This window comes from Panthera uncia, chromosome D4 (assembly GCF_023721935.1).
Source record: "Panthera uncia isolate 11264 chromosome D4, Puncia_PCG_1.0, whole genome shotgun sequence".
Lineage (NCBI taxonomy): Eukaryota > Metazoa > Chordata > Mammalia > Carnivora > Felidae > Panthera > Panthera uncia.
The window spans coordinates 68,146,014-68,166,627 of NC_064807.1; the positions used below are offsets into that span (position 1 = coordinate 68,146,014).

Sequence of the window (20,614 nt, forward strand, 5' to 3'; positions counted from 1 at the left end):
CAAGGTCAGGGGCGCGTGGGTGCCTCAGTCACTTAAGCATCTGACTTCAGCTCAGGTCATGATCTCATAGTTCACGAGTTCAAGCCCCATGTCAGGCTCTGAGCTCAGAGCCTGGAGCCTGCTTCGGATTCTGTGTCTCCCTCTCTCTCTGTCCTTCCCCTCGTGCTCTCTCTCTCTCTCCCTCCCAAAAATAAGTAAACATTAAAAAAAAGTTTCAAGGTCAGAGAAATTTGGAAAATATAAGCCATCGTATATTCTATGAATCTCCAAGAAGCTCAACCCTGCAGTACTTAAGCTTATCTAATTCTGATTAGCTAAGCATTTCTCAAGCTAATTTGGCCATGGAGGACCTCACATCTCATAAGAAGTATTCTGGGAAATACTACCATAATTTTGAAGCCTGAAGCCTGTTTTTTCCTACTTATTATAGAGTGTCTAGGTCCTTGTGCCATTAAATATTCTAAATATTCTTTACATAAAATGATTTTTACTGGATCATAGTTTCTCATAATTTAACTTTTACTCTACTTTTGATTAGGGGGTTTTCAATGTTTTTACTCATAAACTTTTAGAAGAATTAGTATATCAAAACATATTTTTATGGATTTTGATACATATAATCAAGTTGCCCTACAGGTGTGTATGAGAATTGCTAATCCACTAAATTGCGGCCAAATCATCAACTAAAAGGTGTTTGCAATTTGAATAAGAAGGCTGGACAGTAGTTTCCCCCCAATATTTTTGCAACTTGTATTTTTTGTTGTGTAAATTGGCCTCTGTGAATCTGTTTTCCTCTTATTGGTTCTTTTTTTTTTTTTTTTTAAGTCTATTTATTTATTTTGGGAGAGAGAGAGAGAGTGCAAGTGGGAGAGGGGTGGAGAGAGAAAGACTGAGACATCAGCCCAGACTTTGATACGGGGCTCGAACCTGTGAACTGTGAAATCATGACCTGAGCCAAAGTTGGATGTTTAACTGACAGGGCTAACCAGGCACGCCTCTTTTTTTCTTTTTAATTAAATAAACAAACTGCATAACAATCATTAGGAGAAAATTAGCATCAGGATTTTTGGCAACAACAATTGTGTCATGTGTTATATGTTTACCAAATGTTTAGAATTTGCAATCTCTCCTCCAGCTCAGCTACTGATCTTCACAATTTCAGTTTGTAACAAATAGCCCCTGAATTTTTTTTTTTTTTTTTGAGAGAGCCTGAGAGTTCACCCATGTGCTTGAGCAAAGGAGGGGGAGAGGAACAGAAGGGGTGAGGGAGAAGGAGAGGAAGAGAAAGAGAATATCTTAAGCAGGCTCCACGCAGTACTTGATCTCAGGACTGTGGCATCATGACCTGTGCCAAAGTCAAGAGTCAGCCACTCAGCCCACTGAGCCACCCAGGTGCCCTACCAGTGAACAACTTCTTAAAGGTCTGACAGCTTTAATGGACAGAGAGCATTGTAGAAATAAATTCAGGATTTACTGGAAGGTTTGGTTTGATACTGTAAGGAAAATATCTGAGTCAAATTTCCCCAAATGACATTTTGGTTCTGACTAACTGCATAGAGATAAAATCCAATTAAGTGAATATAATCAGTAAAGCTAAGCCGGAGGTTCAAGGATTTTTTTTTTTTTTCCAAATAAAAGCATAAATGTAATCAACTTGAGATGGTCTAACAGAAAAGCACAGATCCAGCAAAAGGCTTTAATTACAATAAGTATATAAATGTATCTCAGCAGTAATGATCTGGGGATAAGATTGTCAAGGTACTAAAATAAAAAATAAAATAGCAGTGTTTAAACATTTTTAAATGTGCACTCCTCGGGCTTTATCTGACAGAAATGCATAAAGATACATATCAAAGAAATTTATTTATAGCAAAGCATTTTTTTTTATTAGAAAACTGGAAACAGCCTGAACATTTCCCAACAGGGAGAGGTATTGACTTAAATTATGGTACAGTCATACCACAAAATTATGTGCAATAAAAAGATTAAACTACAGGTTTGGAAAGATATTCACTCATCTATTCTGAAGAATGCAAGTTATAAGGGCACCTGGCTAGCTCAGTTAGTAGAGCAAGAGACTCTTGGTCTCAGGGTTGTGAGTTCAAGCCCCATGTTGGGTGTAGAGAGTACTTTAAAATAAAATCTTGGGGCACCTAGGTAGCTCAGTCAGTTAAGTGTCCAGCTTTCACTCAGGTCATGATCTCGTGGTTCTTGAGTTCGAGCCCCACGTTGGGCTCTGTGCTGACAATTCACAGCGTGGAGCCTGTGTCAGATCCCGTGTCTTCCTCTCTCTCTGCCCCTTCCCCATTCGCATGCTCTCTCTCTCAAAAATAAACATTAAGAAAAATCTGTTTAAATCTTAAAAAAAAAAGTAATGCAAGTTACAGAATACAGTGGTGATCCCTTTTATATACAACAGCACACACACACATGTGTATAATGTATATGTGTGTGCACTTGTGCATATAACACATCTTGGCACGAGCACTGGAACAAGTATGGAAGGACAGGCATCAGATTGTTATTTGTAAATAGTAACAAAGAGGAAGAGGCTAAAGAATATGGGAGTCAGGCGATAATTCTACTTTGGCTATTTCTAAATTACTTGAATTATTACAATGCAAATTATTTCTTAAATTCAAATGGCTGAGAAAAAAACCAGAAGAAATGTACACATAAAATTAAATTCTACAAAAAGCTGGGTGAACAGGGATATGGTTTTTGGGGCCTTTAGAAAGTACAACGCACTCACATTCATGTCTGCCTTGCAAGGTGAGCACCGAGCCCTGATTCTGCTAAACTGCTTCAGTTCTAGTTTCTGAAGGTGTTACTTTACTTTACTTTATTGTAAAGTTTCCTTTACTTTACTACTTCTTCTCCAGATCTTGTGAGCTACTCAGCAGGCTATGAGAACACTACTTGGAGAAGGGTGGTTCAGAGTAGAAAGTGAGATGCTGGAAACCCATGTAGATCTTTCTGGAAGGCTCATGGGTGGAGGGAAAGGAATGAAAGACCATCAGCCGTAATGAAGACGAGGCTCTTTCAAGAACTACTCATTGTAAGAATATGCTTGGCTTTGGTTATTCCCAGGCTAAAGGTGTGTGAGGTGGGCAAGAGCTCCCCGTTACAGGCCCTGGCAATTCTGCCCTAGAATGAGAGGGGCCGGGAGGCTGGAGAAAGAGTCCCAGGGATAGACGGTTAGAAGATCACTTAGTTTTATTAAAAACTATTGATTTTTAAGTCTTAAAGTGCTTTGGTCTCATCAGAGTGTAGTTCTAAAAAGCTGTGAAACTTAGGGCTAAAAATTATAAAAAATCAGCTGAGAAAGGGTTGTTCTGGAACAACCGTATTTAAATTAGTGCCTACGTCACTGGCTCTAGCTTCCAAAGACAGAAAGCGGCACAGCAGAGGCCGGACCTCTCCAGTGCCGTACCGCTGGGGTGGGTAAGATGACACAGTTTTCCCATTTAAACACTTCTTCTTCGAAAAAGTCTTCTAATATTAGAGAGAGGGTATCAGGAGAGGACTCTGATCTCTTCAGACTTCTGGCCCAACCACAGATGTGAAATCTGGTCACAATCCTCAGATGAAGTGTTCGGACACCTAATGGGCTCCGACCCTGGTGGATGCTGGCAAGGCCCCACACAGGGGAAGCAAGCATTCTATCACCCAGAGAAAGGGAGAATTCCTGGAGGCTGAGAACCCAAGGGAGGCAGAAGAAAAAGGAAAAGACGGGGGGAAAAAAAAGGAGGGGGAGCTGAAGAGGCAATAGGGAAGGAGAGATCAAACAGTAGAAAGACTCCCTTTCAGGGAGCCTGGGTAGCTCAGTCAATTAAGCATTTGACTTGGGCTCAGGTCATGATCTCACGGTTTGTGAGTCTGACCCCTGCATCAGGTTCTCTGCTGTCAGCATGGAGCCCGCTTCGGATCCTCTGTCCCCCCTCTGTCTTTCCCCCACCCCCATGCACACTCGCTGTATCTCTCTCACAATAAATAAACTTTAAAAAAACAAGAAAGGGGCGCCTGGGTGGCTCAGTCAGTTGGGCGTCCGACTTCGGGTCAGGTCGTGATCTCACAGCTCGTGGGTTTGAGCCCTGTGTCTGGCTCCGTGCTGACAGCTCAGAGCCTGGAGTCTGCTTTGGATTCTGTGTGTGTGTCTCTATCTCTGTCCCTCCCCAACTTGCATTTTGTCTCTCTCTCAAAAATAAATAAACATTAAAACAAAATTAAAAAAAAAAAAAAAAAGACTCCCTTTCATGGCTTCAGCAATGACCAGGATCTACTGGAAGGCAAGGACTTTCGAAACAGCTGCTTACAGCCTACTTCCTGCATCAAGCACCCAACTGTGGTCTTCATGAAGGCAGGTGTCTTGTTTGCTGCGTTCATCACCATAAACCCTAGGCCAGCACCGCACCTGGCACATAGTGCGTGCTCAATCACCATTTGTAGAGTGAAGGAACAACGGATCTACAGCTTTGAACAAAGGGTGCAAACCACCGAGGAAAGCCTGACAAGGGGTGTCATGGAGCCATACAATGAAGATAAGAGCAACTCATTTTCCATGAGGGCCTTGAGAGGCTGTTTCCCCAGTAGCACTTTGTAGACCTAATTTACTACTCAGGGGCAGTCCGTCTACACTGGGGACTTTCCCTTTCCCTTGTACCTGACCCAGTCAGAGGGCAAGGGATGCTGGAGGGGACCTGGAACCTCCTTCTACATTCCTATGAGGGTTTGCTGAAATAAACTAACACGACTGCTAGTGATTTCATGACCTTCAATAGTGCCACTTTATTTTTTTTAACTTTATTTAATTAGAGAGAGAGACAACACACGTGGGTGAGCAAGTGTGGGAAGGGCAGAGAGAGAGGCGGGGACAGAGGATCCAAAGTGGTCTCTGGGCCGACAGATAGCAGAGAGCCCAATGTGGGGCTCAAACTCACTATGAGATCATGACCTGATCATAACCAACTAGGCCACCCAGGTGCCCCAATAGTGCTACTTAAAAAAATTTTTTTTTAATATTTATTTTTGAGACAGAGAGATAGAGTACGAGTGGGGGAGGGGACACACACACAGAGAGAGAGAGAGAGAGAGAGAGAGAGAGAGAGAGAGAGGAAGACACAGAATCCTTATCAGGGTCCAAGCTCTGAGCTGTCAGCACAGAGCCCAAGGTGGGGCTCAAACTCACGAACTGTGAAATCATGACCTGAGCCAAAGTCAGACGCTTAACCGACTGAGCCACACAGGTGTCCCTTAGCAAAAAAAATTTTTTAATGTTTATTTTTGAGAGAGAGAGAGAGAGAGACAGCGTGAGTGGGGGAGGGGCAGAGAGAGAGGGAGACACAGAATCTGAGCTGTCAGCACAGAGCCCAATGTAGGGCTTGAACTCACAAACCGTGAGATCATGACCTGAGCAGATAGTCGGACGCCCTACTGACTGCACCACCCAGGTGCCCCCCAGTAGTGCTACTTTAAATACACAGTCCCAGATGCAGATCCCACCCTTTGGGATCAGGTATTCTTTCATACATAAATACATGGTAATTAAGCTGGGGTGCCCCTTCCTTTAAATGGGCATCTGGCATTTGAAATGTGAAGCCCTCACACCTGTTCCTGCTATTTCACACATCACAGAATACTTTCCTTAAAGAAAAAAAAAAAAAAAAACTATCCGGAAAAATTCTTACATGTTTTTTTTTAAGGTATGAATTCTAATCTTGAAGGTATAATTGCCTTCACTAATTTCTACGTGTGTCAATTTAAACCTCTCATTAAGTCTTCAGCTACCTTGGTCCTTCCAAATCAACTTTTATAGTAATCACAGGAGCCAGTGAGTCACTTGTTTTGACACCATTGGATGTTTCCTCTAAGGGCGATGTAGGAGGGAGTTCAGGAAAAAAGGGTTAGGAGAGAGAAAAAGACGGGTTCCGGCTTTGGTAAAGGAGGAAAGTGAGGTGGGATGGGTGGGGTATCTGAGCTGGACATGGTCTCTGGTGGAGTGTTGTAGACGCTGCCCTTACCAGCGTGGAGAGGGCCGGAGGACAGATGTTCATTTCCGTTCAACCCCACCCCAAAAGCCTCTGCATAAGTCTTAACTGGACAAGAGGCAGGGAAGTTGCAGGTCACCTGGTCACTGGATGAGGATGGGCACAACTGTCCTTAGCTGGGAAGCTGGTTCTCAAAGGACACCCCTTCCCTTGCTTACACAGAAAGGCCAACTCAGGGAAAGCATGAAATGAGCCACAAATTTTATTCAGGAAGGAATGAACCTGGGCAGACTTAATGAGTTCCTTAACGAAAGACATCCTGGAGGTGGTGAAAGACTGGGGGCCTTGTGAACCCCAAATCTTCTCCTTTACATGAGACAGAGTGACGCCCTACCTTGGCTGAACCAGATAGAGTATTCAGGCAGTTTGATGCCAATCGGTCACACAGAGTAACTCAGGGGGTGTAGCTCCCAGAGGGAAGGGCTCAGACTGGGGGCTGGGTGAGCAGCTGGCTGGCACCCGGCAGTGGTGAGTTCTGACACTAACTAGGCTTTAACACAGATTCTAATCTGACCTCTATCCAACAACCAGCTATTTGACACAAGGCAAGTCCCCAACCCCCAAGTCTCATTTTCTCCGTCTACAAAGGCGTGATCCTAAAGTTGTGAGAATCAACAGAGACAACATATGTGAAATACACTTGGCAGATTCCAAAGTGCTACAGAAATGCTAATTATCATTAAGCGTGATTTTATTACAGCTGGGACCACATGCTCTCTGGAACACATTAGCAATTGTTTACCAAAAGCCATAGGAGGGATGGGGAATCCCCTAATGAAAAAAATTCTTCAAAATGAGCTTTGCTGAAAACCAGCTAGCCATCACAGGAGGGGTTCCATCTATGGTCCAGCTCCCCCAGGGCAGGCCCTTGGCAACATGGAGTGGGGGGCATGGGCACCTGCTAGGGACCAGCCTCTTCTTTCTGCTTCTGTCCAGAGCACAGCCCCCATTAGACATGCTGATGGTACTGGAGAACAGGTGGAAAAACCAGAACAGCCAAGACTCTGGAGTTAGACACCCCAGCCTTCCAAGCCCAGCCGACACCACCACTTCCTGTATGGAGACTGAGCATGTTTTTTTAGAAATAATAATAGTTGTTACTTTTTATCGCATCCTTAGCATGTGCTAAACAACGCACTGAGCATTTATCTCATCGAACCCTTACAACCAACCCATGAGCTACCCAATTTAGAGCTGGGGAAGTAGAGGGCACAGAGAGGTGAAGGGACGTACCACCTGAGGTCACACAGGAAGTGAGTGACAGACCCAGGATTTAAAGTCTGCCTCTGTGTGGCTGGCTAGATTGCTTCTCAGATCTCTCCTAGCTCTGATGCCGTACTATACGGAAAACAAGCCCCACACATAGACAGCACTTTGTTGTTTCCAAACGCTGTACAGCTGTTCAGAGAACAAGCTCCTGAGTGAGCCTGTCGGATTCCAATCAGGCTGAACCATTTACTGTGCACTAAGCTGAGATCTGATCCTTCATCTACACAGTGGGGATAACAGTTCTGTGAGGTGGGGCACATAAAGCACGTGCCACATACTAAGTGCTCAATTAAAGGTTTCCCTTTGTAGTGGTTTCCTGTCTGATCTGGCTTCCTTGAGCATCCCTCCACTCTAGCAGCTGTGGGAGACATCTCCCCCCACCCCCCCATAACCTGGACTGTTACATTACTTTCCGCACTCTAGGGCTCCTTGGGGGGCAGTGTGGGGAGACTGAAGAGGCAGGGCTCCATGTACCCCACCAGCTCCATCACAGAGCAGCTCTGGTGTTCTCTCCTCTGCAAAAGATATTAGTTACAAAGATGGTTTCCTTACTCAATTTCTAGAAAATATATAAATGAAGTGTGTAGATACTAAACTTTAACCCTAAGATTTCTGTGTTCTCCATTCCTCATGCTACAGTCCAGCTATACACCCTATATACCCACTTGGGGTGGGTAACAGTGGTACAGGGGTTCTTGTACAATCTCTACTCTGTCGTCCCTTAGGTCACCTTGTGCACTAAATCCTCCTGAGGATCTTGTGCAGAGCAGCAGCACCTAGGAGGGCTGACCCAGCAGCTGTGGGCGGGGCCCCACTCAACATGCTCCTCAGGCCACATGCAGGTGGTGACTGTATCACCCTTGGAGAGACACTCCTCAGAACCACAGGGATAGTGGGTACTTCTCACTCAAGTATTTATAAACTTCTTAGTGAAGTTCAGTGAACAGCATGTAAGGAAGATCTTCTGTGGGATTCCCATATGAATAACGAAAGTGGAGGCAGCTGAGTGGAGGGGGTTTTCTGGAGCATGGTTTCAGAACCACAGTCGAGCTCTTGTTCCCTCTTTGGGAGCCCACAGTGCCTCCTTGTGGACAATCTGATCGGGGACAAATGGTGCGCAATGGAAGGACTTCCATCGCCTGGAGACTCTCCCAGGACTCTGTGTTGCATTGCTCAACTCGGGGAGGCCTGTTTCCCTGTGCTACCTGACACCTTAGGAACTTAGTCTGCACTCAGGCTGTGACCTTCTTGGAACGACCTTCCCTCCACACTTAATCCCACCCATTCTTTATCAATATATCTCACCCCAGAGGACCTCCCGGAACCCCCTTACCTCTAGTTCCTACAGAGCATACATCCTACATAAGGAAAGCTTGTCCTACCTTGGTCTTTAGTGGTTTCTGGGACTCACGATACATCCCCCAAATATTAGACTGTAAGCTCCTTAGGACCAGAAACCCTCCCTTCCCCTCATTGTGCTCCTGATCTAGTGGTTTCGGCACATGGTAAATACCTAATATACGCTTGCTGAAATGAATGAAATACCTAATATACACTTGCTGAATGAATCAATGCCTCCATGGCGCCCCCCCCCCCACACCTTTCCCATCCCCTCCAATGCCCAGTACAAATAAAACCCATATTCTGTAACTGGCTTTTACCTTCTCCTTGTTTCAATTATTTTGGAGAGGGTTTTAAAATGTTGAGTTTTACAGTGTTTAAAATGTATATTTCATTTTGAACTTAAGCCAATAGAGCCTCTTGCAGGACACTGGAAAAAAGGGCTATTTCTCTTTGTAGATACTCAGTATATATCTATCACTTCTACCCAAGTAATTAGATTATTTCTACTCTCTTCCCCAGCTTTCATTTCCACACAATAGGGAGTTATATTTTGTTTTCCAGGGTGGGGTCAATTATCATCACCTTTCACTTGTGGGTTTTTATTTTCTACTGTTGTTCAGATACACACTGCTCTAATAATCTTTTTTATTTACATTCTATTCCTTATACCATCATAAACTTTTCTTTTGCTTAAGTCTCTTCACGTTGCATTCTTTCCTGTTTTGTGTTCACATTACTCAAGCTTTCCTGAGTCAATATGCGATCACATGCATTTGACAAACAAACTTCTTAGTTTTGCTTCTGTGACTTTTCCCTTGCTATGGCTGACTTGTGCTTTTGAATCTGATCTGGGACTCTTTCCTAATTTGTGAATCCAGACTGTGTATGTTGTCGTTAATCATGATCTATTTTCTTTTCTTTTTTTTTTTAAGATTTTAATTTTAAAGTTTATTTATTTTGAGAGAGAAGAGTGGGGGAGGGGCAGAGAGCGAGAGGGAGACAGAGAATTCCAAGTGGGCTCCACACTGTCAGAGGGGAGCCCACTCAGGGCTTGATCTCATGAACCATGAGATCATGACCTGAGCCAAAATCAAGAGTCAGACGCTTAACCGACTGAGCCACCCAGGCACTTCTTAAAGATTTTAATTTTTCTAATATTTATTTATTTTCAAGAGAGAGAGAGAGAGAGAGAGAGTTTGTGTGTATGTGTGAGCGGGGAAGGGGCAGAGAGAGAGGAAGACACAAAATCTGAAGCAGGCTCCACGCTCTGAGCTGTCTGCATAGAGCCTGACATGGGGCTTGAACCCAAGAACCATGAGGTCATGACCTGAGCCAAAGTTGGATACTCAACTCACTGAGTCACCCAGGCACCCCTTAAAGATTTTATTTTTAAATAATATCCACACCTGACATGGGACTTGAACTCACAACCCCGAGATCAAGAGTTGTATGCTCTACTGACTGAGCTAGCCAGGCACCCCCTATTTTCTCATAACGGTCTACTTTAGGCTTCTTTGTGCTCTTCTGTTTTATTGCATGAACTCCTCTTCTTCTACTTCTAACAAATGTGGAAGATAAACACATTCCATTTTCACTCTGTTAGTGATCAATACAATGGACTTAAAACCCAAATCTCCTTTGTTTCTGCCCTGTTCTGTGGGGGCTCTGCATGTGTCTTTGTCAATGGTCTCAATTCTGTGATTCGAGGCCCCTCCTGGGGAAGGACGACAGGGTCTGACTCTGTTCCTACTCCTGTTCACACAGGTCCAGAGGACTTGGGCAGGCCAGCCACTCTGCCTTCCTGGGATGACACGACCTGCTCCGAACTACGGAGTGGGTCTGCTGGGGTCAGGGATGACCTTCTCCACCACCCCTCTGGGGCTCACTCACGCTGCCTCTCCAGCACCTTCTCCTGCTGTGTGTTTCAAGCTTTTGTGTTGGCAGCTAAATACGCTCAGAGTCCCTCCTCCTCGATTCCTGACATGATTCTCCATGACTACCGAGTGTTACTAGATAAGAGGGTGAGGTAGAGTTCGCAATAGCTGTTGTCCTATCCCCTGCCTTCCAGGCCTGCAGTGCCACCCTGCCCTCGGAGCTCCGCCTGTGTTCCCACCATGAGCTCAGGCCGCCTGGTGACTCAGATGACTCAGCAGCCACTGAGCAGCCCATCGAGGCACTGAGGCCCGGGCCAAGGCCTCAGCCCTCATGGTCTCTTACCTCAAACTGGATCAGCACTGTCCCGCTTTCAAGGCCCTTCTTTAGCTGTTCCATGGATCCCTCCAAGGTGTCCCCACCCTCTGGACAAGTGGGGAAAATGGCCTCTGGGAACAGCTGGTTCAGTTCATCTTCAGATCTGATGTCAGTGAATGAGTGGACGGCTGTAATGGGCAAGAAAGAGGGTGTCTGGCAGGGGCAGAACACTCTCGTCGATCCGTTTCCTCAAAAAAAATTATACTTATGACACCTGAATGCAGATAGTTTAAAACAGCTAATTAAGTGATTAAGCACATGGTAATCATTTTCACCAAAGACACTACTTCTTGAATGATTCAGTAAGTGCTAATTATACAAAATGACATGCTAATCTTTCTGGCTAGTTTTAAATGATGGCGTTTTGTACTCAGAGCCTTTTGACAAAGGTAGGAGAAAGGGAAAGAATGTTCTCTCTGACCTGGTTATTCTTCCACCTATCTCTTCTCTCCCCCACTTCTTTCTCAGGTCCCTTTCATTTACTCCCTTAAAACATGCATTTTTCCTGGATACACTATGACAGCACTGTCCCATGGAGTCCGGCAACCTCTACCTCAAGGCCATTTTTAGGTAGGAGGCTCCTAAATACATTTATTACTAAATGTATCTAGTCCTAACACCTCCCACGGGTTTGGTCCTCCCTCTTCAGTAAAAATTCTCCCTTCACATCAGACTTGTATGGGTAAAGACAAACCAAGTCCCCTCCCAACCCTACCCCTGACACTAACTTCCTGTCTACTCTCACATGCCTCCTTCTGTCCATCGCCACTTTCTTCTCTGATCTCCCAAAATGGAAACTTTGGGATCATCTTTGAATTTTCCCTTTCCACCCAAGGAAGTCACTCCCTTACTCAAAAGCCTTCAGTGGCTCCCCATTGCCTTCAGGACAATAAGAAAGGAGAAGGAAAACAATGTCTGCATTTGCCCACACAGTCGAACCGAATGCTGAACCAGCTGCCACGGTCCCCATTTTACAGATGAGGAAATCGACCATCAGGTTAAAGAAGTTGTCCAAAGTGTCCAAAGTGTCAGACTCTTCGGGGCAGGCAGAGGCAGGAGGACACAAAGGAATCCAGTCAGTCCACATCTCTCTGATCCAAAAGACCACATTCTTTTCACAGACCAGGGAAGCGTAGCTCTTCTGCTGTTTTGTGAGGATGTGATTTGTTTGGTCTACTCCCTGTGCTGTTTATTTTTCTTTCATCAATTCATTTTTACTTCTATGTTTAGTTTTATTTGAGAGAGAGCAAGAAAGAGACAGGGAGAGAGAGAGAGACAGACAGAACACGAGCAGGGGAGGGGCAGAGAGAGAGAGGGAGAGAGAGAGAATTCCAAGCAGGCTCTGCACAGTCAGCATGGAGCCTGATGTGGGGCTTGAACTCACGAACCTCGAGATCATGGCCTGAGCTGAAATCAAGAGTGCCAACCAGTGGCACTGCCACTCTCTAAGAGTCTACAAACATCCATCTTCTGCCTCTCAAACCAGTGCCAGCTTCTCAAACCTGGCTGGTGGAGGATTCCCCTCCCCGGCTGGCCCGAGTACTGAAGTGCTGCCCCCTGTGGTGGCCAGCATGCCCCGGGGCATCGTGTGAGAAGGCCTACCCCCAATCACTGGATACCTTGGTTTCCCGTCATGCAGCCTTCACAGTCATGGGCCGAGGGGCAACTTAACCTCTCTGGACGAGGTTTCCTCATTCCCTCACTTGGAGATGTCATACAGACTCTACAAAAGTGTTATGTAAAGCAGTTTACACAGTGCGAGGCCCTTTGCTGGTGTGGCACAGACATCAGCTACTATCACTCCTGAACACCTGCTGCGGCTGGGCGTGGCATCGGGGTTCAGTGGGGATGGGGCGGTTGTGGGGGGGCAGCGGGGAGGGATCTGGAGTGATCTGGTAAGGCCTCCCAGAGGAGGAGGGATGAGAGCTGGCAGGGCACAGCTCTGGGCTTGGAGATGTAAGGGAACAGAGGGAAAGCAGGTGTGCGGGGGTCTAGGGCCGTGCCTACACCTGTGCTGCCGAACACAGGTGTGCGGCCAGGGCTTCGAGTCACACACTCCATTCACCTTCAGCATTTTAGAACTGGGCAGAAGGATTCAAGGACTCGGCTTACTGTTTAACAACAACAACAACAACAACAACAACAACAACAACAACAACAACGGTATTCAATAGAGGCCATCCTTCAAGCGCCTACCAGGCATCAGGAAGCATCCTGTTGCTTTCCAAGGATAAGCATTTCATCTTCAAAAGAACCCTGTGATGGAGTGATTTATTGTCACCCTTATTTACATCAGAGGGAACTGAGGCACAGACTGGGTAAGAAGGTCCCTTAACCCAGGAGAGGTCGAGGTAGGATCACTCTGAGACAGCCAAGCTCCTGCCTGACTCTACTTTACTGACCTAAACAGAACCTGACCCTTTGCTCCCTGACCCCAAATGCAAACATCTGGCGGGCGGGCAACAAAGAGAGGTACAGGATGTGGGGGAGCCAGCCTGGAAGAAATCAGGGCTCAGGTCCTGCACTGAGGGGGTGGGTAGGTCCCACCTACCTCCAGAGGACTGGCCAGGAGGGGCTGGGCCCCGCGTGGGCAGAGCTTCACATTTCTCAAGTGAGAAGTCCCACATCCTGGTTCTTGATTTTCCCATGTTGGCTACAAGGCTCAACGTTTTCTTTTTAAAAAAAAAAAAAAATTTTTTTTAACGTTTATTTATTTTTGAGACAGAGAGAAACAGAGCATGAACAGGGGAGGGTCAGAGAGACAGAGGGAGACACAGAATCTGAAACAGGCTCCAGGATCTGAGCTGTCAGCACAGAGCCCGACGCGGGGCTTGAACTCACGAACCACGAGATCATGACCTGAGCCGAAGTCGGACGCTTAACTGACTGAGCCACCCAGGCGCCCTAGGCTCAACATTTTCAAAACCACAAAACGGGTCCGAGAGGGCCCTACTTTGCGAAGGCCCTGAGGTTCCTCTCCTGTGGTGGCAGTTACCTTTCCTCCTGATCACCAGGGCCAGCTCCCGTGTGTGGGACTCCCGGCTGGCTTTGATGAACATCACCACTTGGTCATGGGTGTGTTCTGAGATGTCCCGGCCATTGATTAACACAATTTGATCCCCTTCGTTCAGCTTAGGAATGCAGGTGTCCGCCTGGGTGGAGAGGAAAAGCGAGTTTCTTCAGTTACCATAACACAATCCTCAAGGGTAGAACTCGGATGCTCTCGGAGCCCAAACACTTAAGACCACGTTCAAGTTCTTTTCTCCTTTGGGGAAGAAACTATAAAACTATGTTTATATCCACTACTAGGCTGACATGGTCGCTGGCTGTGGGATTTGAAAAAGATGCTCGTCACGACGTAAGCTATGCAGCATTTTCAGAATAAGGCTACGGCAATTACTGAAGCCCTTTCTCCCTGGTAGCCAACCTTCACTTAAGTACTGTAACGTACTGTGAGGCTCCTGATCTTTTGTTTTCTTGATGTGCTGTTAGAAGATGATCTGTCAGTTGAAAGTATTGGTCTATCTTGCATCGGAGAAACAGTGTAACACCAAAGGCAGAAACTAGCACGCAGAGAAGCAGCACACGGACTAGTGTAGGAATGGAGACCCTCTAAATTCAAAGAGGTCATGATAGCAAGAAAAAGTAAACTACAGGCTTAAGGACCACTTAAGAGTAAAACTTCCAAACCGGTACTTTCTTAGGAGACACAGCGACTCTTTGGTGCACCCTGTTCTAGAAAAAAAGCAAATGCTCTCCCGAGGAAGCCTAGACAGAAGGCAGAGGGCAGAGTAGTGGTGGTGGTGGGATGGTGGGTCCATGTGCCCAGAGTGAGCAGAACAGCAAACTCTGTGCCTCAGTTTCCTTTTCTTGAGAGTACTGCTACATTTGAATGAGCACACCGATCACCCAGAGATCTCGGTAAAAATGCAGATTCTGGTTTAGGAGGTCTGGGGTAGGGCCTGAGATCCTGCATTTCTAATGAGCTCCCAGGTAATGCTGGTGCTACACTGACCAGCAAAGTTCTGGGAAAAAAAACATGGATTCCGTTCTTTCTTTCCATCTCTATGCATGCATTTACACACACTCTTTGTTGCTGGTAAAGAAGCAGGACACAGAAACAGAAATGTTAGATTCAACGGAAAAAAACATGTAGGAAATAATGAAATGTGTTAACTTACAGGTGACTCTGGGTTTATCCTTGAAACCACAAGAGGCATCTTTTGATCCACTCCTCCCTATAAACGTGTTAAATTAAAAACAACAACAACAACAACACTTGAATAGCTCATACCAACAAAGACTTGCAGACACAAGAGGGGCTCATACTTCACTTTAACCTATTCTAATCCCAGGGCACTCTTTCAGCACACAAGGTTCCTGACCCCTCGGGGTCTAGTGGGGTAACCAGAAGCCTGCTCAGAAGCCTCTCACTACCATCACGAACTAAAGATGCGCTCAGGTGTGCTTCCTTTTAAAAAATGCAAACGTCCCCAGAGGGCTCTGCACGCACAGCCTTGAAGTGCTGTTGGAAAGGGAGTTTTCCATGTAGCAGAGAAAAGCTGTAGAGACAGTCACAGGCTGTGAGGGCAGGGCCTCAGCAGGGTGCTGGGGTACAGGAAGGGGAGTGCCTGGTGGCAGCTGGGGCTTGGGCAGCAGGGATCACCTGCCCTCATTCTGCTCTAGAGCAGGGGTTAGTCAGCTTTGCCAAGGGCCAGAGGGGACATATTTTAGGTCTGGGAGAGAGGCCTCTGTCGCAAGTGTTCAGCTCTGCCCGAGTGCCAAAGTAGCTGCAAACCGTTCGTAAATGAATGGGTGTGTCCGTGTTCCAATGACACTTTATTTGCAAAAACAGATGGGATGTGGCTCGTGGGCCACAGTTTGCAGACCCGGCCTAAAAGCAGGCAGAGATGGGGAAAGGCCCTGTAAATGTCCCTCCAACTTGAACTGTTATTCTCTCTCACTGGCTTCAGTGATGCCGACAGGCTCCCCGAAAAACCCCTCTTCTGGAGGCAGGTCTGCTTGCTGACCGTGTGTCATCTCCGAGCTTTGGTATACGCATTTATAAGATGGGTTCAAAAATACCAATTTCCCCGATGAGAAGAACGCTATCAGGTGATATAAAGAAGTGCACAGCAAACACCAAGAACACAGTAGGTCCTTGGTGTCAGGCAGCTCTGGGGCCATATTAGAAAACTCCCTAGTTTCCTTAGATTAGACTGAGGCACGCAGCACACCCCTGGGGGAAGTTTAAAAGCCACCTAAAGACTGCTCCAGAGCATACAACTTCCTTATAAAGACACACGACATACCTTAAGATTAAATCCAAATTTTCCATCTTCGTCTGGCGTGATGCGGATCAAAACTAAGTAGCCATCACCATTATCATTCTGGAAAACGTTGCAAAAATGATCAACTATGTTACTTCTCTCTCCAGCTGGTGGTGAGGAGATATCTTCTTTTAGTTCTAACTACTTAAACTGCCCGTGACGTGAGGAGATATCTTCTTTTAGTTCTAACTACTTAAACTGCCCGTGACGTGACTTACGGCACAGGGAATCCTGGTTGGTCACAGGACCCAAGCTCACCCACCTTGTCACAGTAGTACTGGCTGGAGTCCTCGGTGGAGCCCCCTTTGGTCACCCTGTGGAAGGCCTCTATGAACTGCTGATCGACGCCATCTGTTGAGCAGGAGCCCGGAGCATTTGAAGATGGAGATACAGAACTGGATGACTTCTGGGTCAGGCAGCTTTGTGCTGGATTGTTCTCGGACAGACTCCTTCATCATGGGGAAGGAGGAGATATCTTAATAACTGGATTAACATTGTAGCACAGCAAGCATTACTGGCTGTGGAGGCCTGGCATCCCAGGGCTGTCATGAGTTCCTGCACACTCAGAAGAGCTCCAAAGGTCAACCCCAGGGCTCTGGCCCACCTGGGGTCCACTGGCTGCCCTTGCCCTCATCTGGCCTAAATGTCATCACCTTTAGTTTTGGGGATAAAGGGCAGGAGGGGAGGGAGGATCCAGGAGCTGCTGAAAACTCAGCTCCCTTCCCAGCTGCGTTAGAAGGTGACAGGGAAACATGCCTGGCTACCCTGGTGGTTTAATTACCGGAGCTCACTCAGACGCATGTCTCCATTCCTTCTGAAAGCTTTCTCCTTCCATCTCATTCCTGCTGTTAGCTCTGCTTCAGTAGGACTCTTGGCTACCCCCCAAAAATGGGACTAACATTGCACATTCAAGACCATTTATATTAATCCTAGTCTGCATTATTTGCCTGTGACCTCCATTAATTGTCTCCAATGATATTATCCTTCTTTTTTTTTTCTCCAATCAACGTCCTCCCTCATCTTAGAGCCACACTGCCCCATATGGTAGCCACTAGTCACCTGCAGCTCTTCAAATTTCATTGAAGATCTGGAAGTTCCTTGGTTGTATCAGTCACATCTCAAAAATGCTCAAGAGCCACATGTGGCTGGTGGCTCCCGTTTTGGACAACACAGTTACAGAGCATTTCTATTATCACAGGAAGATCTCCTGGAAGTGCTGTCTTAGAGAATTATAGACTACTAGAATCAAACAGACCTCTGCAGTCCTCTGGTCCAACTCCCATTTCACGGATGAAGGAACTGGTCTAGACAGCTGACTGACTTGCCCATGGACACACAGCTTCCCCCTCACTTAACATACAGAAGCTGGTGGACCTGGGTCCCCGAGCATCTCTTTCTTCTCCAGGCCATGCCACGTCTGCTCTTAAGACTCCTTCCCCACCCCCCTTACCTCTCTAAGCTCACAGGGCCACAGGGAGAAACCATCTCAGCCGTCACTTGACGTGTAGGACACTTGACTTCTCTGCATCATGCACACCCACACTATCCCCCTGCAGAGCCACGTGCCTAGCGAGAGATGCCTTAAAATGCCTACAGAACGTAGGGTTTTCCTTACCTTCTACAGACTCTGCCACATTCTAACCTCATACAGATTTAAGTCATGAGAGAGGTGAGGAGACGAGGCATTCAGTGACACATAGTACACAAAAGACAGTTCCTGCTGTCTCTCACTAAAATTTTCTCTTAAACCCTTGTCTATGGATTTTTCATTAAATCAGGGCTCCTCTGTTCCCTAGCAAGTTCAAATGATCTTACTTTAAATTTAAAATCTGTGTCATAGTCACACAATACTTCACCATCTCAACTTATGTGAATATAAAAATTCAGTGACAGAAATAACAGCTATATGCAAGCGAAGAGTTTGGCCTTATGGCTTTCGAGTTGCTGGGTGAGGGAAGGGTGCTATGGATGGCAAGGCATCTCAGACACAGGATATTTTGGAAGTGAAGCTGTATACCAGTGGTAGATTTTCAGACTGAAATGAAAGAGACTTTAATTAAAACTAAAAAAAAAAAAAAGTTCCCCCCAAGTAGGGTAACTCAGCCAGTTTAACATTTACAAGAGCACCCCCTAGTGGCAAGAATCGCAACTGCTTGGCAGCTGCCAGACAAAAATCGAGCCAAACCCGGTTTAGGAAACACTATTTCCAGTTCTAGGGGTGGAGCTGAACCCTTAATATGAAGTTGCAAATAGCATACACTCTTCAAATGTTTGGAAGGCTCTCTAGAGGGTGACAGTGACAGAAAGGGTGAAGGGCATATAAACAAAAAACCAGAAGAGCCAGGTGACAGAGCAGAAGAGAACAGACTAATTTCAGTAAAATTCTAATTTTATATTCATTATATTTAATTTCTACATTTTGAATGTGTGGCTTGCATCATATAAAGTTTTAAAGTATTTTTCTTTTTCAGTATAAAATGTAACCGTCTACCTAACACAGCCCACAGTGCTAAAAATAATATATTCAAAGTCATTATGTGCCCAATCCTATTTTCTAAGTAGGGATGGAGGTTACTTTTAGAGAGCAATTTATTAAACATATGACAATTTTTTTTGGCTGATCAACTATGTACAGACGTTCCCTGTAGGCTGCTGTAACGTTCTGCTCAGCGTGGAGGATGGACAGACAGATGGTGAGGAGGACATCAAACGAGAAGTAATGAGAAGGTGGCAGCTGGATACAGCACACGGAAGCCACGAGCGAAGATGCCAAACCAAGCGGGCTTCCTCCCTCCTTGGGGCAGGATGTGAGGTGCTACTGAGGGAGAGCCCAGTGGATGAGGAGGGATAAGGGGAGCTACAGGGGGTGGGGGGAGTAGGACCTGGGTTCCAGGGAAAGGAGTGAAGAAAGGGGTAGGATGAGCCAAAGCAAGAAGACAGTGTGGGCTGACGAGGCCAATAACTGGGGAGGGAGGGAACAGAAGAGGTCTGTCCCTGAGGCAGGAAGGGGGCACTTGTCAGAGGAGGGGGGACACAGAGGAGACTGCCACTGTTGTCTGGAAGCCAGAGCAGCCTGGGAGGGACGGACCACCTTCGGCTCCCTGGGGAGAGAGGGGACAGGGACAGACTGGCTGACAGGCAGACCAAAGGGTATTCACCCTCAGGAACCAGAAGCTTCAAAACTGTAAATGCCAACAACAGGTATCAGAAACAAAAGCCATGCCAGAATTCACTTGTCAGAAGAGAAGCGATATTAAAAAAATTAAAACTGCCCACGGAAGACTCCCGTGTGATGCCTGTATACCGCTCTTCCCTAAACCCTACAAAAGGACAAGGGTGTCCACCCTAAGCCTGTTAAAGCAAGCGAAGTGGTGCTCCATGGAGGGTTTCCCAGCTCTAACTGAGCTACCAGTGAGGTGGTGTCTCTACGGGGGTGGGACAGAACAGGGGCCATTTGGTGTCGTGTTTCTCTCTGGAGTCTAGGAGCTTCCTGAGGTTGCGAGAGACCTTCGTCCTCTTTCTCTTCCTCTCCTAGTGCATGTAACACTCGGCCGGGCATGCGAGTGCTCAGGTAAGACGCTGAGTGAACAAAGAAGAAAACCACCTTACTCAAGTACCCGGGACTGACTGAATTACTCTAGAAGAGCACAGATTTCACCCAGTCACCTGGGAGCAGAGGTGAAGAGATGGGCTACACAGTTCTCAGCTTCTGCGAGCTCAGAGCTGCTGAGAATAGCACATTCACAGGAGTCCCCTGAGGATCTTGTTAAAATGCAGACTCTGATTCAGCAGGCCTGGGGTGGGCCTGAGGTCCGCATGTCCGGCAAGCTCTCAGGAGATGCTGATGTTCCTGAGCTGTGGCCAAAAGGGGAGTTATGCAGGGCTAGAAGAATGCAATGTGTCCTTTGAATAAAATTCCCGGAGAAACTGTCCACATGGATTTTATCTTTACATCAGATTCACCGAATAACAAATGGAGTCCTCTTTTCAAGTGTGGGTTTTTATGATATAGAGACATTCTTCACACGATACTCTTATCTCTGTAATAAAAGCCAAGGGCCCAAGATCAAAACTAAACTGAAGAAATTGCTGAAGTGGCTCAGGGACTCTGGTGCAGACGTGTTCCCTTCTGGGCTCTGCATTTCTTCACTAATGAAATCATGGGTCATGCGTCTGTCCCCCACCTCAGGCTGCCCCCTCAGATACTAAGACATCTCAAAGGCAAGAAAGCACTTGTTAAAATTCAGCTAATTCATGCTTGAGTTCTCTGATGAGAGTTTCCTGCCAGAGGCCCTGGCCCTGCAGTAGCCTCAACCACACGGCTGTGCTCACGGATGACAGTTAACCCAAACTCGGCCAAGTCAATCCGTTTGA

The 20,614-nt window shown here is 46.4% G+C and overlaps 1 protein-coding gene across 2 annotated transcripts in view; it reads right to left on the reverse strand.

Moving 5' to 3' along the window:
- PTPN3 (protein tyrosine phosphatase non-receptor type 3) overlaps window positions 1-20,614 on the reverse strand; it is a 112,945-nt gene that overhangs the window by 16,333 nt on the left and 75,998 nt on the right. For both annotated transcript variants that reach the window (XM_049636052.1, XM_049636062.1), the window contains 5 exons: window positions 16,503-16,689; window positions 16,223-16,300; window positions 15,092-15,148; window positions 13,906-14,062; window positions 10,878-11,038 (listed from right to left, as the gene is read on the reverse strand). In XM_049636052.1, coding sequence (XP_049492009.1) covers window positions 10,878-11,038; window positions 13,906-14,062; window positions 15,092-15,148; window positions 16,223-16,300; window positions 16,503-16,689 — 640 coding nt within the window. The remainder of the gene's footprint in view (window positions 1-10,877; window positions 11,039-13,905; window positions 14,063-15,091; window positions 15,149-16,222; window positions 16,301-16,502; window positions 16,690-20,614) is intronic.